At 38.2% G+C, this 14956-nt stretch overlaps 2 protein-coding genes and 1 long non-coding RNA gene across 4 annotated transcripts in view; 1 reads left to right on the forward strand and 2 right to left on the reverse strand.

Annotated features, from left to right (window-relative positions):
* Positions 1–4912, reverse strand: part of homer2 (homer scaffold protein 2) — a 35195-nt gene extending 30283 nt beyond the window's left edge. For both annotated transcript variants that reach the window (XM_038275015.1, XM_038274931.1), the window contains exon 1: positions 4666–4912. In XM_038275015.1, the coding sequence (XP_038130943.1) occupies positions 4666–4670 (5 nt within the window). In that variant the 5' untranslated portion in view covers positions 4671–4912. The remainder of the gene's footprint in view (positions 1–4665) is intronic.
* A 19-nt stretch (positions 4913–4931) lies between these two features.
* LOC119776604 lies at positions 4932–5505 on the reverse strand. The gene is made up of 2 exons (XR_005279800.1): positions 5302–5505; positions 4932–5149 (listed from the first exon to the last, which is right to left on the reverse strand). It is a non-coding gene; the product is annotated as an uncharacterized LOC119776604 (long non-coding RNA).
* Positions 5506–6356: 851 nt separating this feature from the next.
* On the forward strand, positions 6357–8150 carry LOC119776118 (RNA guanine-N7 methyltransferase activating subunit-like). The gene is made up of 3 exons (XM_038274416.1): positions 6357–6448; positions 7306–7476; positions 7547–8150. The coding sequence occupies exons 2-3, from the start codon at positions 7307–7309 to the stop codon at positions 7740–7742; spliced, it is 366 nt and encodes a 121-aa protein (XP_038130344.1). The 5' UTR covers positions 6357–6448; position 7306; the 3' UTR covers positions 7743–8150.
* Positions 8151–14956: the final 6806 nt, after the last annotated feature.

Raw genomic sequence — 14956 nt, forward strand, 5'->3', positions numbered from 1 at the left:
ACAAAAGACAGACAATAAGACCACTAAATGACTAGTAATTAAGCAGAAGGAAAATATCCAGGGTGTTGCCTATAGCAAATATTATGTGACGTGATTAACCTGAAACTTCATTTAGCAGCAATTAGTTTCAAAGAAAAAAGCTGCAACAATGAAGTGAAAACAAAAACTAAGACACACCTTATCAGCTCCGGCTGATCCTCAGGGTGTGACATTATTGCATCATTGTTATCCAAGAGCAGATGTTGCGCAATTAAGAATGTTAGTATAGAACTTTAGCAGCAATTTCTCACAACATCAACTTGCATGATAAGATATCCAAGAATCAGCTCTTAACCATCAGTCCACAAGCTGGACTCACACACAAAAATCAGATAAGCACTCCATCTAGTTAGCTACTCATTTTTCGGCTTGTCACAATCTAAAGTGCCAAAACATCCATGACGCATATTGTGTTCCAATTGAATAAAGGCTTCACACTGTGTCTTAAAAGATCTATAGAGCAACTGGATTCAGGTCTTACCAGAGGGTGCACCTTATATTGTGCAATAGAGTCACATTTAAGTCAGACTCCTTCAAACAAACAAACAGCAAAATAAGTGCAAGAGACCTGTAATTTATCCCAGAGTAGGATTTTAGTCAACAGCTTCAACGATCAGATTTGTAAAAGAAAATAAAGCAGCTAAAGCCCCTGTCACACATTGAGGATGTAGAATGCGTATGGAGACAAACGAAAAAAAATCGGGAAATATCACTGAAATACGTTGGATAAGTTATGGGAAAGTTTTGTATAAGTTATAAGTACACTAAAGCACGCTGACGTATGCTGGCACACGTCGACATGTGCCAAGTACATTGAGAAATTTCCTGACGTATCCTAGCGTATGCACATACATGGGACACAAGTTTTCAGGTAAGTTATCTGATCGTTGACATACGTTAAAGTGGTCATAGAATGATTATATAGGGTATTTGGTGCTGGTCCTTAAGGTCTCTGAATAGGGTGTGTAATTGGTTGGGATGAAAATGACATATTTGCTTTTCTACGAGTCTTAATGCAAGCCTGCTTAAAAGCCCCAGAATGAAACGACAGGTTTTCTTCCTTTTATGGTATGATCATGAATATTTAGATGAGCTGTGCGCTGATTGGTTGGTTTACAAGGACCACTTACTCCCTGAAACATCAAATTGTTGATAAGGTAGGGTGACCAGACGTCCTCTTTTTCCCAGACATGTCCTACTTTTCATAACTAAAAAAAGTCTGGGGGGAATTTCAAAATCGTCTGGGATTTTGGTTGACTACGGTGCAACAGAACAGAGCCGTCAGCTCGGGGGCTGGTCCGGGAACCTGACCCGGGGACGGTAGCCTTGACAACAGTGGCCCCGTCCTTCCCCACTGCCCGCCTGCCGCACACTCTATGGTGGAAGTTTAGAATTGTGAGATTTGCAGAGAAAGGAGGTGTCGATCGGGTTTGAACTTCTCTGTATGTCCATTTCACCCACAGAACTATCGTTATTCATCTATGACAATGTAAACTGGGTTTTGCATTCTATGACCCCTTTACGTGTAAGTAACTCATAAGTTCTGCCGTATAGCTTATCCAAAAGCTATGAGTAACTTGTGCATAACTTATGCGTAACATATCAAGAACCTATCTCCAAGAACCTCCCTGTGTTCACGCCCACGGCCGCGACCAACAATCTTCCTAGCAGGCATGATTGCTGAATCTGCTGTGTCAGTAAACAGCAGCTAGGTTATTAGTGCAATCAAAGACATGTTTTATGCAAGTCTGGCACCATCGCTGCTCCCCTCAGATACACTGGCTTGCGCAACATTTCATGGGCATTACGCTGCCGTGCGTTATGCATAAGTTAGGCTGTCATCGGACATAGGTTCTGGACTCGTTATGAATACTCTATGAATATACCCAAACTTGGAGAAAAAAACATAGAAAGTTCAGCGTATGCCAGTGTTTTAGAAGACTTTGGGACGTCAGGCATGCACTGACTAAAATGTCAAGGTGTGACAGGGGCTTAAAAAAAACAATCTCAGTGTTCATGTTGCCCCTTATGAAATAACTACCTAAGAGGTGAGAAATACCATAAATGGACAAAAAATAAATAAAATAAAACCCATAAATAATATTTAAAAGTAAAACTTGGAGTAACAACTTCAAATGCTAATTCATGACACTGATTACTGCAAGCTTGAAGGAATGTTTTGGAAGTGCCTTAAACATCACCATTACACTTAGTTACACACCACTGGGTTTGACAGGGCTGCATTTTGGCTTTCCCTGAGACCTGATGGTTGTATTTATAATAGCTTAGTTTGAAAGGGAAACTTCTCAGGATGATAAGGGATGTGGGTGTCGTTTCCAGCATCAGGCCAGTGGGACATCTTTATGCCCCATTTAATCCAGCAGTACATGGCATCACTTTGCTGTTGCTGTCAGCTTCGTATAATCTGGATATCAGTCTGGTCCCAGACGCTCCAACCAGGGGTACAAATCTCATCATTGACAGCCATATTGTGATTGCTATTGATTGTTTAGACTGGCAGCTATTTATAGAATTAAATGCCTCATGACTCTGGCTAAACTTGTGTTTGATGGTATTCAAATGTACCCTTCTTGTCATAGGGGATGCAATACGGATGGAGAATTATAAGCAAGGACAAAAAAATTGTATGCCGTCTATTTCAAATGTACCATCTTGTACCCAAACAAACACTCCACATAACAATAAATGGCTTACAAATAAACGTATCTAATCTCTCAAGAGCTACAATGCAATATTACCTTAATGCCAAACCAAACAGTTACATCAGCAAAAGGTTTTGATTGATGACAATCATAGGAAAAAGATGGATCACAGCCAAGACATGCTTATTTTATTTTTGCATACATGTAAGTGTAAAAGCTGTTTCACTGAGGTAGTTGATGCACTAGAGATTCCTTTGGCATCATGCACTGCAAATATATTATTGAGTTCAGAGGCAGAGCTCTGCTTATCCAAATTAAAAATATACTATAAATTATAAACTGGATGTTGGTTTTCAGAAGTCTAACAAAAAGAAGTGTTGAACAGAGCATCTTCAAAAAGTCACTTTTGGTCCTTCAGCAGTGTAATAATAATTTTACATATTGAAAAAATCAGGCATCAGCTGATCATAAAGAAGCTGGTGAATATTCTCAGTCATCCAGGTCATAGTCATTCCAAAAAATGAAAAAATTTTTAAAAAAAACAAAAACAAAAAAACCCTCTGGACTTTGCCTTCCAAGTTTAAAGATGTTTTGCTTCCTGATCCTGGAAGATTTTTCAATTTAAAATGTCTGGATTAGCGCTGAGTTAGAAGCTTTATATAGTGGCCCAACAAAGCCTTGTTATGGCTTAGAAAACGTGCAAATAGAACCGGAAGAATAGGTCCACCCCTTAGTAATGGGGAGTCGTTGAGGTCTTTGTTAGCCTGCAACACCAGATACTGGTCTATGCCCCTGAAAGGGGCAGTCGTCAGGGTCATTGTTGGCCTGGCTGACCAGGTGAGATGTTTTTGTCTGCTGCATGGCGATGGAATTGAGATGATAGTGGGGAGGAATCAACACTAGATCATACAGAAGGCATCTTTTAAACCAGAGTGATGGCATACTTTCCCTACAATCTTAAAATGAATCTCAACTTCTAAGGAAACGCTTGTTTCCTCCTCTTAAAACGCCTTAAGGCATCAAACTATTGAACTCATAGTTTGAACTCACGCTGTCCCCACCAGTGTGACCTGCCCGTCTTGGCTTGGCTGCTGGTCCACTGGGCCAGTTTCATTACGCGACAGAGCCAACTCCTTTCAAAACTGGTTCGGTGACTGTGTAAAACGTCCCAAGACGGTGACAGGACCGTAAAACTGGTTTGATGAAACATACAGCCTATCTGAATGGAATACTTAATAAATCGGGGGGGAAACAGTGTGGAAGTGGTTCTCAAGTTTTCACTCCACTGAATTTCCATCACATAACGCAGTAAAACCCACATCATCAATATTACATGCCTAGGTCTCCTAAGGTAGAAGGATTCCTAATATTTACATAATCTTTCAAACAAAGTGCAAATAAACTTTTCAGTTAAATCTATAACTGTGTTAAAATGGTGAAAAAACAACACAGAGACCTGAATCCTGCCTATATGAATTGAGATGCTGCTTACATAACTATGGCAATGAGCCAGAATCAGCACTCACCACAGCAGACTGTAGAGACAAAATAAAGTGTTTTTTTTTTGTAAACCACAGTAAGTACACACAAGTACACACTGAATCCCACTAGCTCAATCTCTGTGCATGTGGGCAGTGTTGACTCTGACACCTCCATATCATAAACCGCAAACTAGGGCTGCAAAAAAATATGAATAGTGGCAGTCTGAGAAAAAAAAATCCCAATTATCCACTAACAATGATATTTCCTATCAACATCATACTTAATTATTTATTTCAAGCCTGCAAAGTCTGATATAGGATGATCTTCTCGCACAAATAAAGCAAACTGAGGTAATTACAGTCCAACCAAATCCACCAACTATAATAGGGGAACATCTATAGAGACATTTCAGCAAAAACACACATTTGACAGCCAGTGCTATTGGAGTAGCTCTGAATGGCAGCTCTCTTTGATCACTCACCCCATCGCCGCGGACTTGAGGTGCAACTCCGTTTTATTTGTAGGATAGAAAAGAAAAAAACGAATAAACGTCTAAAGTGCGGTCCTCAGATTATTAGTGGTCAGTAGAGGCTGCGCTTTATCCGCAGCAGAGAAAGTCCTCTTGCTGCAGAGAGACAAGTGGAATACGAGAGGACTTCTTCCTAAACTCGATCCACCGGGTTGTCAAGATCTGTCCTACAGAAACGCGTTCAGTTCAGGAAGTTTTTTTTCTTAAAAAAAAAAAAAAAAAAAAAAAAAAAAAATCATCTATTGGTTTGTCGCTGTAAATCCCACTAAGGAATTGCTTCCTCCTCTGTGTCCTCCCCCCGCGCAGAGCGATAATGAAATAAGTTGATGTTTGCCTTGTGTGATCTCTACGCGGAGTTTCTTCCTCCCCGGTAGGATTGGGTTTCATATGAAGGGCAGCGGCAGAAAGCAGCAGCGACACGGAGCGGCTTTTTCTTCTGCAAAAAAACAAAAACAAAAAAACACCCACTCTTTATTTAAACCTGCGGTGTCTGCGGTGCTGGCTGCGGTTTCACGCTCACAATTGTATGGAAGCTGTGGACTGAAATCACGAAATGTTAAAACAGCGCTGGCTTTTTTAAACACTTACATATTTAAGGTGATGTGGCGCTGAGTTGCGATCATCGACCGTTAAATGATTTTAGATGCTTTACTTTGCATATTCTTCTCAAAATTTATCTCTAGTCCAAGATCAAACACGAATAGGTAACACTACCAAGTAATTTTTAAGATCTTTAATAAATGAGAGCCCTTTAATTGAGAGCAGGTGCGCTCGCGGAACCTTTATTCGAGTCTGGTGTGTTTCAAGGGGGGGATATTTTAGTGACGTTCCGACGCTGCTGGATCATTTAAAAAGGCTAACAGCAGCTTAAAAGTCAGTTCGTAATTTTTGTGTGTAAGTATATTTGTATAAATAATTGTATAAAATATAATTGTATAAATCGCTTCTGCTATATGATAGTCAAGTCGTGTTTTTTTGTGTGTGTTAAACGCCGTTATATATCTGGAATCAAAACATATCGTGTTTTCAATTTTAGCTTTACTCTTTGTGTTAAATCCCCGATTTAAAATATACACTTTACTGAACTAGAGCACCTATGGAGGGTAGAAAAGAAAAGCAACATTGCAAATCAGTCATTATATAACGGTTATTGTTGATTACTATACTACATAAGTTTGAACATGCATGTTAAAAATGGTTGACGATTGACCTTTTTTTTTATAATATTGCGACATTGCTCAAAACACTGTTGTAATAATGGACGTAATGGCGCTTCTAGGTTAATCTGATATTGTAAACATTGATTGATGTTTCATCTCCTAAGAACCAGCAAACATTACAGTGTGGACATGAAAGAGTGAACACGTTACCATTGCAAGTTTTGTTTTGTAATGTAAAGAAAAACAAAAAGTTGAATACTTCAGCTTTTTCTGTTTATTCTGTTGAAATAAACTAAAAGTAGCAGGTTAAAAGGAAAAACTAAATTTAGCTTCTGTAAGAGTATGCACACCCACATTTCTTAAATGTAAATATACATTTTAATTAACCCCAGTATACAGTCTTCTTTAATGTTCTATCTGCATGCCACATCCTAACTTGGCACATGTTTTTTGTCTCTCTACATAACAGAAATTGCAGTAGTCTTTTTTAGATAATCAGCAGACTCAATGGATTTTTCTAGTTTTTGCTTTGATTGCTCACCAGCCTGTTGGAAAAGGCTGTGATTTTTGTTCTAGTGAATATTTCCTGTCAGTTTGGCTTTGTATATGCCCGTAATTCTAGAAAAAAAAGTTTTTCACAGGGCAGTCATTTTTGTTTTAATTCAAATTGACTTATAATTTAAAGTGAAATTTGATTCACTTTCAGTTTAAACCCCTGTTTCAACATGATTCTTGTATCCGGCGGTTTATGGTGTGCCTCTGAAGCATTTCGTTTTGATCCAGTCATGGCTGTGTGACATTTTCTCCTGCCACTGTCATCACTGTGCCTCTGTTTGTATAATGTTATCTAACTTTCTAATGCTTGTCTCCTGACTCATACTATTTGTACATTGAGATAGTTCTGATAATTTGGAACCGCTCTCCAAACAGTGTTTTTCATGTGAAGGATGCATATAGGCAATTGTTGGGATAATCTCATTAGGAAATCGATTTCAAGTTCACTGGATTGACATTTGGTGTGTGTGCAAGACAACTAAATGTTCAGATTGCATTTTAAAAAGTACATGAAATGAAACGAAAATGAATCAACGGTGCCTCCAATCTTCAACGGCTGCTGAATGTTCAAATGGCATGACATTATCCAAAAGGGTTCCCACAGGTGTCCAAATTAATCCAATATATTTTATCATCCACTTGTGGAAACATAAAGGTGTGTTTCTTAAAGGAAACAAGAGTTTTATTGTTTGTTTTTTTTTTAAATACAATTTGCAAAAGTTTTTAAATCTATAGCTGTTTTTTGGAGTTCAAATTTCTTATAGCACTACTACCAGTCTTAGAGCGCATAACTAGAAATGTGTCTTTACATAAATCTTTGTTTGTTTTTAATTATACATTTTTAAGTTTAACAGCCACCTTTTTGACTTTCTAACAGAATGTCTGAGACCTCAGAAAACCAGCAGAGCTACGAGGAGCTGTTTGCTCACAGATTTACATCAGAAGACCATGAATACCAACAGTATCTGAATCGTCCAGCTGATCCACCACCAATTGTTGAGGACTGGCGTGGGCGTGGAGGGGGAAACCAGAGGGGCCGAGACAGCAGGTAGTACCAGTCAGCGCTGCAGTCGGCAACATAGTCATTATTGCTACTCTGATTCCCACGCGTCTTTCAGATATCAGGACCGCCGAGGCTCTAGAGGCCGTGGTTGGGGAGAAGACAGGGGATGGCGAGGGGACCGTCGTGGACAGCAGCACTGGCATGAGAGAGATAGGAACTGGGGGCATGGCAGTGGATATCAGTCTGGGCCCAGAAGCTCCAACCAAGGATACAACTCCCATCACCAAAGGCCATATTATGATCGATATTAGTTGTTTGGATTTGCCAGTATTACCTGTCTCATGAGTTTGGCTATATATGCGTTTATGGTAGTATTCAAATGTTCCCCTTTGTCATAAGTGATGTCATTCGCATCAAGTGTTAAATGGGCTGTCTGGTGTTATGATTATAGTGAAGATGCATTGTGGAAGCAGGAAGTTATAGTAATGATTGAAATATGAATTTAAAGAACACATGTAATGATGTATTTTTATCTTTGAAATATTAATACATGAATTTGCAGATTGTTTTCTGTTGCTCTTATTATATGCGTTTTTCTAATAAGGCTGTATGATGTCATCAGATGATACGTTTCTGCATCCACTTTAAAGCTGTCAACCACTTGTTTTACAGTCCTATAAAAATGTTCTTGATTCATTAAATTCCTATTTTTCTTTCAATTAGTTTAATTCTGGTTAGTTAAGTTACTATACATTATAAGTTAAAGGCTTTAACATAGGTGCCACAGAAGCACATAGAATTTTGTGACCAAAACACTGATTTAAAACATTCTTGCATGTTTCTTTTAATTGGTTTTATATCTAAGCTAAGCAAACAACTGTAAGTCTCTTATTTCAATAGAGAATGAATACAGCAGAAGATCTTTATTTACTTCTTTAGTAATTATTAAGATTCCCTGGTCTTTTTGGTAAGGATTTACCTTATAGTTATGTAGATAAAAGCTATATTATCATGTATCACCCTATCAACTCTAATGAACAATAAGATTGAGATGATAATCCCTATATTAAGACTTAATTTTAAGCTGATTATTGGAGCTCATCACTGGGACATTGGACCGCCTCATTCTTGCTCACCTATGCACCAGAGTGAGCCCTGCCCTGGACCTACTGCAGTTTTCTTACCGACCTGACATCAGAGTGGAGCTCGCCATCATCTACCTGCTGAGGCACTCACCCACCTGGAGACCATCGTAAGCACAGTGAACGTCATGTTCCTCAAGTTTTCCAGCAAAGGGTCTGCCCCTTTGGAATGCGGGTCGTTTTAGCTCTTTGTTAGCCTGTAATACCTGATTCATGTCTGTGTCTCTGAAAGAGGGCCAACAATTCCGTCTAACAACCCTCTTTCAGAGTCATAGAAGGGCATTGGGTATTACAGGCTAACTAAGAACTCAAACGACCCCCCATCCCAAAGGGGCAGACCCGCTCGTCCGGTTCAATTTGCATGCTTTCTAAGCCAAAATAAAGTATTTTTGGTCCACTCTATCTTGAACTCGACGCTATTTGTGACACTTTGAAATGAAAAAGCTTCCTGAATGGGAAGCAAAACGTTTTCATACTTGGAAACAAAGCTTGGTGGATTTTTAACTTTTTTGACTTGCTTTAAAGGAGAAGCTGCCCTAATCCGAGCCTCTCCCAGTAGTTTCTATATACCGGTACTCAATTTTCTGTCTCCATTCTTAAAGGCTCTTTTATTATTAGTGGTGAAGCATTTAGCTTCTCCAATCAATTCTTTTTTTGTGTATGAAATGTTGAAAAAGTTTTCTGAAAAAATCTTCACTTCGAATTTTAAGTGCTAAATCAATAGAATCCCCCATTACATTTAATTTAATTTCCCCCTGCCTTCATCCTCATCTAGTTCTAAATATCATGGTCTGAAAGCAATGCTGCTAGAACCAAAAGTGGCCTGCTTTTAATAAATGGTGCCACAATAGGAATATCTTCCTTTTCCCTTTTTGTGGAACTAATTTTCCACTTACACAGTAAGCAGTCCCACTATACTGTTAGTCAACATTTTCAGGGGTGAATACAGCTTAAACATTTGAATAGACCATATTGTGTTCATAAAGCATGCTTTTGATTTGTTTAAAGTGAATTTGTAATTTGTTAAAAAAGAACACTGCTAAAATGTGATGAGCTGACATTCTATGAAAATATTTCAAAAGATCATGTCTTGAGCTTCACACCAGCAAGGACTAATCTGGATAGCACTGTGTTAATCTGGTTCCTCAGGAACCATGAAGCATTGAATATCCCATTCATTGCACTTATTCTATTCAATGAAAAATCTACTGAATATTTTTTATTTATTAAGTAACGCCAAGAACCTTCTAAATGGATCTCCTTAAAAACTCACCCTTGCTGGATTTTAATTAGTTATCTTATAACGAATTAGTTGGTTTAAAGACAGAGAAGAAAAACAATGGAGAGAGCCACACTGATGGCAGTACACCCTCAGTCTCATCTGCTGGGCTGTCAGATTTCATGTGGCCTGTAAGGGACAATACAATGTGACAGCAATGGAGACAGTGTGCTGGGGGCCATGTCCTTGGTGATGAACTCATTCAGAACAATCATGACTTTACCCCCCCCACCCTTACATGGCCCGCACAGAAATACATGTGTGCACACAGTGCACTCCAGCCTCCCTTCTATTACACACAAACAGGCGGGCCCTGCATCCCCCAGCCCCTGCAGCACTTTGTGACCTACATCTGGTGTTGGAGAGTGCAGGGACTAGGATCGGCCCGGGTCAGCCAGACCCCAGCAGACAATACAGAGTATTCGTGTAGCATGTGAGTCTGAATGGTGAAAGTATGCTTGCTTTGCTGCTCTTATTTAAATACACACTTCCCTGCTTTCATGAGAGCATCCAAGCCCCTATACATTTGCATCTTATGAGCAATATGTAACCAGCCACTTTTATGCACTTAATTAGGAATTAGAAATTGACTTTTTAGACATTGCTGCTGTTGGATGAGGTCTGATATATTGTCCACTGTTCATCCAGCTGCACACGCTATAAGTTAATCATGCATCTGCTCAGGTCATGCATGTAAAGACACTGGACCATGCTGCAGAGAGGAGCTTGTTAGTCTGATTATATCTGGTGATATCTTACTGCAGTACATAATAGGGCGATGGGAGACTGTGACCATTTTATTCAATAACACTTATTATTCCTGTTATTTTCAAATGTCAGCAAAGTTTTTTTTGGCAAACTTCTATTTAACTTAATTTCACCTTCAACAATTATTTATGGTATATGAAGAGAACTGGAAGTACAGTGGGAAACTGTGTCACTGAAGGTCATAGCTACACGCTATGCTCTTTCTAAGAAGTTGACACAGTTTGTTAAATGCTTATCACTTCTGTGAATAGCTTCGACAAAAACATCACTTGACTATGTTGGTAATGACTGCCCCAGTTTTAGCAACAAACATGTGAGCGCGTCCATCACTGATGCTGCAGGTAGACGAAGCTTAATTTCTATATATAGGAACAAATTCTGGATCCGGAAAACTGTTTATTCCTTTTCCTTATATTAAAAATTAAAAACGAGTCATCTTTAATTCCTCCAGTCTGCATTGTTTTGACTTACTTGCTGCTTACTGTTCAGGTAGATATTATTTTACCACAGAATAACAACTGGATATTTTCAGCATGGTTCCTCATCATTTTTTTTGTTAAGGTATTTATTTACAGCTTGATGGTACCCTTAACTACATTTTGAGTAAATAATTCAGCGTAAGAAAATCAGACTTTGGTCATTACATTTTAATTTTAAAAAACATTGTTGATATATTCAACCTAAATCGGATTATTTTTGTAAAAACTCTTCTAGCAATTCCTCCTTCACCACATCGGCCTCTTTAATTTCCTTTGTCCACTGGGATTTTGAATTCACAGCAGCTTCAGCTGCCATGAACAAACCCAAACCTTGTTAATTCAGAGGCTTGCAGGGGTTATTGATGCTCGCCATGCAATCCTGTCTACATGGTGTTTAATTAGCCAACTGTCTGATATTGTCAGGACACAGGTTGCATAACCTCCACCAGGAACACACAAACATGTTTCCTTCTGCATATGGGTGTTGCCTAGGAGCAGCCAGCACACACATATCCACAGCTGGGTCTCCCCCAAGAACATTCTGTATAGATGCCTTTTTATTGGGTTACAGATACAGAAGATGTGTCATTGTGCATAAGAAAACCCTAATAAATGTAAGTGTAAGAAAATATGCCAGCACAAGAGAGACAAGCTTTTAGGAATAAAAAATAATGGCTTTCTATTATTTCAGACTGATCACACTGGGTAAAATTATAGGAAAGGCATATATGTGAGATTTTAAATAAAAAAAATTGGAAATACAGTTTTATATTTTTTTAGTATTTGCAAATGTGCTGCTTGAAAGTTGTTTGTGCTTTGGCATATGATCTGCATATCATTTAGTATCATATCAGTTTATATACTGATGCCACCTGATTATGGATTTTGAGACAGGTGGAAACTTTGCAACACACCTGAATCCTTTTTCTTGACTGTTGAAAAGGAGTCTGTGTAAATCTAGATGTACGTTTCTAACACTATATATTTCAGGAATTTAGAAAATGAAAGCAGCATAACCCCCTCTTATGTTTCCATGTGGTTCATGATGCCTTGATATTTTCCATATCTCGTAACAATACAACCACCAACAAAAGTATTTGACCAACATAATGGGTAAATAACAGTGTAGTTCACATTTTTACATCAATGAAAAATTAAAAAAGGGCATTGTGCAAAAGTATTCAGCCCCCCTTTTGAGAATATTTTTTAAAAGCACATTTTGCTGTAACAGCAGCTGCGTGTTTTAGATTATGTATGTCACCCCAGTTTTGAGCATGTAGTGACTGATATTTTAGATTACTCTTCTTTGCAGACCACCCCAAACTTTAGAATATTTTGATAATGATCATGAAGTAGAAGGGGAAAAAAACTGTGGTGTTTTTACAAGTGTGCCATGTCCTTGTTCTGTTAATTTGTAGATCCAACATAGCTTAAGTTTGGTAAGGTCTGACTCTTATCAGCTTGCAAAAAAACCTTAATTTTTCTTTACTTCCAACAGATTCACAGGATGCACTGTATAAACTTCATGCTTTTCCTCCTTTGTTCACCTCCTGTTGTTTATAAGAGCTGATTTTCACAAGTGAATATCTCCATCGTCTCCATCAATAAAGTTCTATTGTTATTCGACTGGGAGGCAGGCGCGCTGGAAGCTGTTTCAAGCGAGGGGGGCTGATGGCTGGGTTGGAAAACACATGACGTCATTATGTTGAGGGCTGTTGCTGACGTTTTTAACATAATATTGTAGGCCTACATTTGTCGCAAAAAACTGCCATTTAAAATGCATCGGAACAAAGCATGAACATTTTAAAGTTTATTTCTTCTCTTTTAATCATTCAAAACAAACAACAGCTCCCAATAAACAGGATCAGAAATACTTGAATAAAACATGGCCTAAATATAGCCTAAACTAAGCATTGAACGTCTTGAAAGTCCATTCGACTATGGATATGGGGAATGATTTCATTTCTGAAACAAAAAACACACACAAAAAAAATTAACTAATTTCAAATTTTATCACTAAATAGCTTAATACAGACATAATATTTAGTGATGTGCAGCCTTATTCTAGCGTAGACTTCTTTAGCCACAGCACTACGACGAATAGGCACAGCATATATAAATAAATAAGAAATAAATAACGCTAAATAAATGCTCGGCGGCAGTATAGGGGAATTAAAACCATTTCTTACCTCGAAATAGTCAGAAATACGTTTCTGCTGCCTATTGCTAGCCATGCCTAAACAAATGTGAGGTGCAGAAGCACATCTGGGGGAGTAGCCTAGTTTTTTAAGAAATATTTAAATAATGAATCATTAGTTTATATCTTATACACAGCCCATCATTTTAATCCCATATCAAACACAGTCTTTTAAAAAATAAATACATAAATAATTCCATGTTTTTAAGTACAATATTATATTACTCCACAGCCCCCCACCATGGGGGGCTGATGCTATGACGAGGGAGGCTGCAGCCCCCGCAGCACCCCCCTTCCCGTGCCACTGCTGGGAGGTGAACATTTGCCCCAATATCAGCCCCTCTGCAGCTTTTAAATCTTATTTTCTATTATTTTCCCTTTGCATTTCTTTTATTTAAATTAATTAATGAACATAAACATTTTTTGTCCATCAGATAAAAGTAACACATCTCCTAGTCAATTTCACAAAAGACAACAATCATAGTAATGGACTGAGAAAGACATTTACAAAAAAAAAAATGTTTTAATTTAAAAAAGAATAAAGCTCAGTGGGATCTACCAAGCATGGATCACTGGGCTGAAAGATGCTGGCCTCATTGTTTCTTTATCACCATCTGATCTTCTAACTTCCAGCAAGCTATATTCTTTGTTTTGATTCATTTATTTTTTCCCTGCTGTAAAACTGAAATTTCTCCAAAAGATATAAAGGAAATCTATTCTGATTTTCTTAATCTGCAAAATGTATTTTTGCACCACCAATCTTGAGCTTTAAATTATAAACAGAGGAACCAGAAATACATCTGTACCAACCATAAAACTAACCACTTCCCAGGGTCAGAATGTGTGCTGTGATTGTAATGCGGAGGTGATAAAACTAGGAGCTGATACCGAAATGTAGGAACTCCCTTATTCCTACCTTTAAAAACCCCAATGATTGTGGGGTTTCATTGGGAATGCAACTGCCTAAAGGTAGCAATCCTGCATGAGATGTTACCGTCTCCATCAGTCAGCCCGCTTGTGGGCAGATTTAGTTTGATGAAAATATTGGTTGGTCAACCAGGTCATGTAAAATCTTACAAAATGGGGAATCTGAGTATTTAATCTCTGACTTTACTTAAGAAAAGCATCTCAGTGTGATTTCATCACCACCATGTTCCACCATGAGATGTTTTAAGCCAAAAAAAGTATTTTTTCTCTCATCTGAGAAGAGTGCCTCTTTACACAATTCCAGCTTCTTTTAGATAGCTCAGGAAAACTGGGAATGGGACTTACAAGCTCTTTAAGTAGGATGGAAGTTATTCAATATTCCTCATTTACAGATGATGGAGTACATAACTGTTGGGATTTTACAGATTAAATGGTTTAAATAAATCTGATCTGAGAAAAGTGGTGAAATCCAAACAGATGTTAAAACATGCACTCTTATCTTGGTTTTAAAACTAAGGTTTTTAGAAGAAATTAAGATACTATGTGGTGCTTTTCTCTAGTGTAATCCTGCTTCATTGTGATAAAGATCTCATTTCTGCACAGCCGTGTGTCATATATTATCAAAAACCAACAGCAGAGGCAGCTTCCCTGCTGTTAGTGTTCAAGTCTAAGGCTCAAACTGTCAAGGACAGCTCATTCTGCTGTCATACAACCACCCACACTCGAGCAGGCA

Source organism: Cyprinodon tularosa, unplaced genomic scaffold (assembly GCF_016077235.1).
Source record: "Cyprinodon tularosa strain WSP-4 unplaced genomic scaffold, ASM1607723v1 ctg1000, whole genome shotgun sequence".
Classification (NCBI taxonomy): domain Eukaryota; kingdom Metazoa; phylum Chordata; class Actinopteri; order Cyprinodontiformes; family Cyprinodontidae; genus Cyprinodon; species Cyprinodon tularosa.

Bases quoted from the DNA above. Each gene is read 5' to 3' on its own strand.
- LOC119776118 (XM_038274416.1), top strand. From the start codon at position 7,307: ATGTCTGAGACCTCAGAAAACCAGCAGAGCTACGAGGAGCTGTTTGCT. The intron at 7,477-7,546 runs GTAGTACCAGTC...CGCGTCTTTCAG, and splicing joins CAGAGGGGCCGAGACAGCAG to ATATCAGGACCGCCGAGGCT.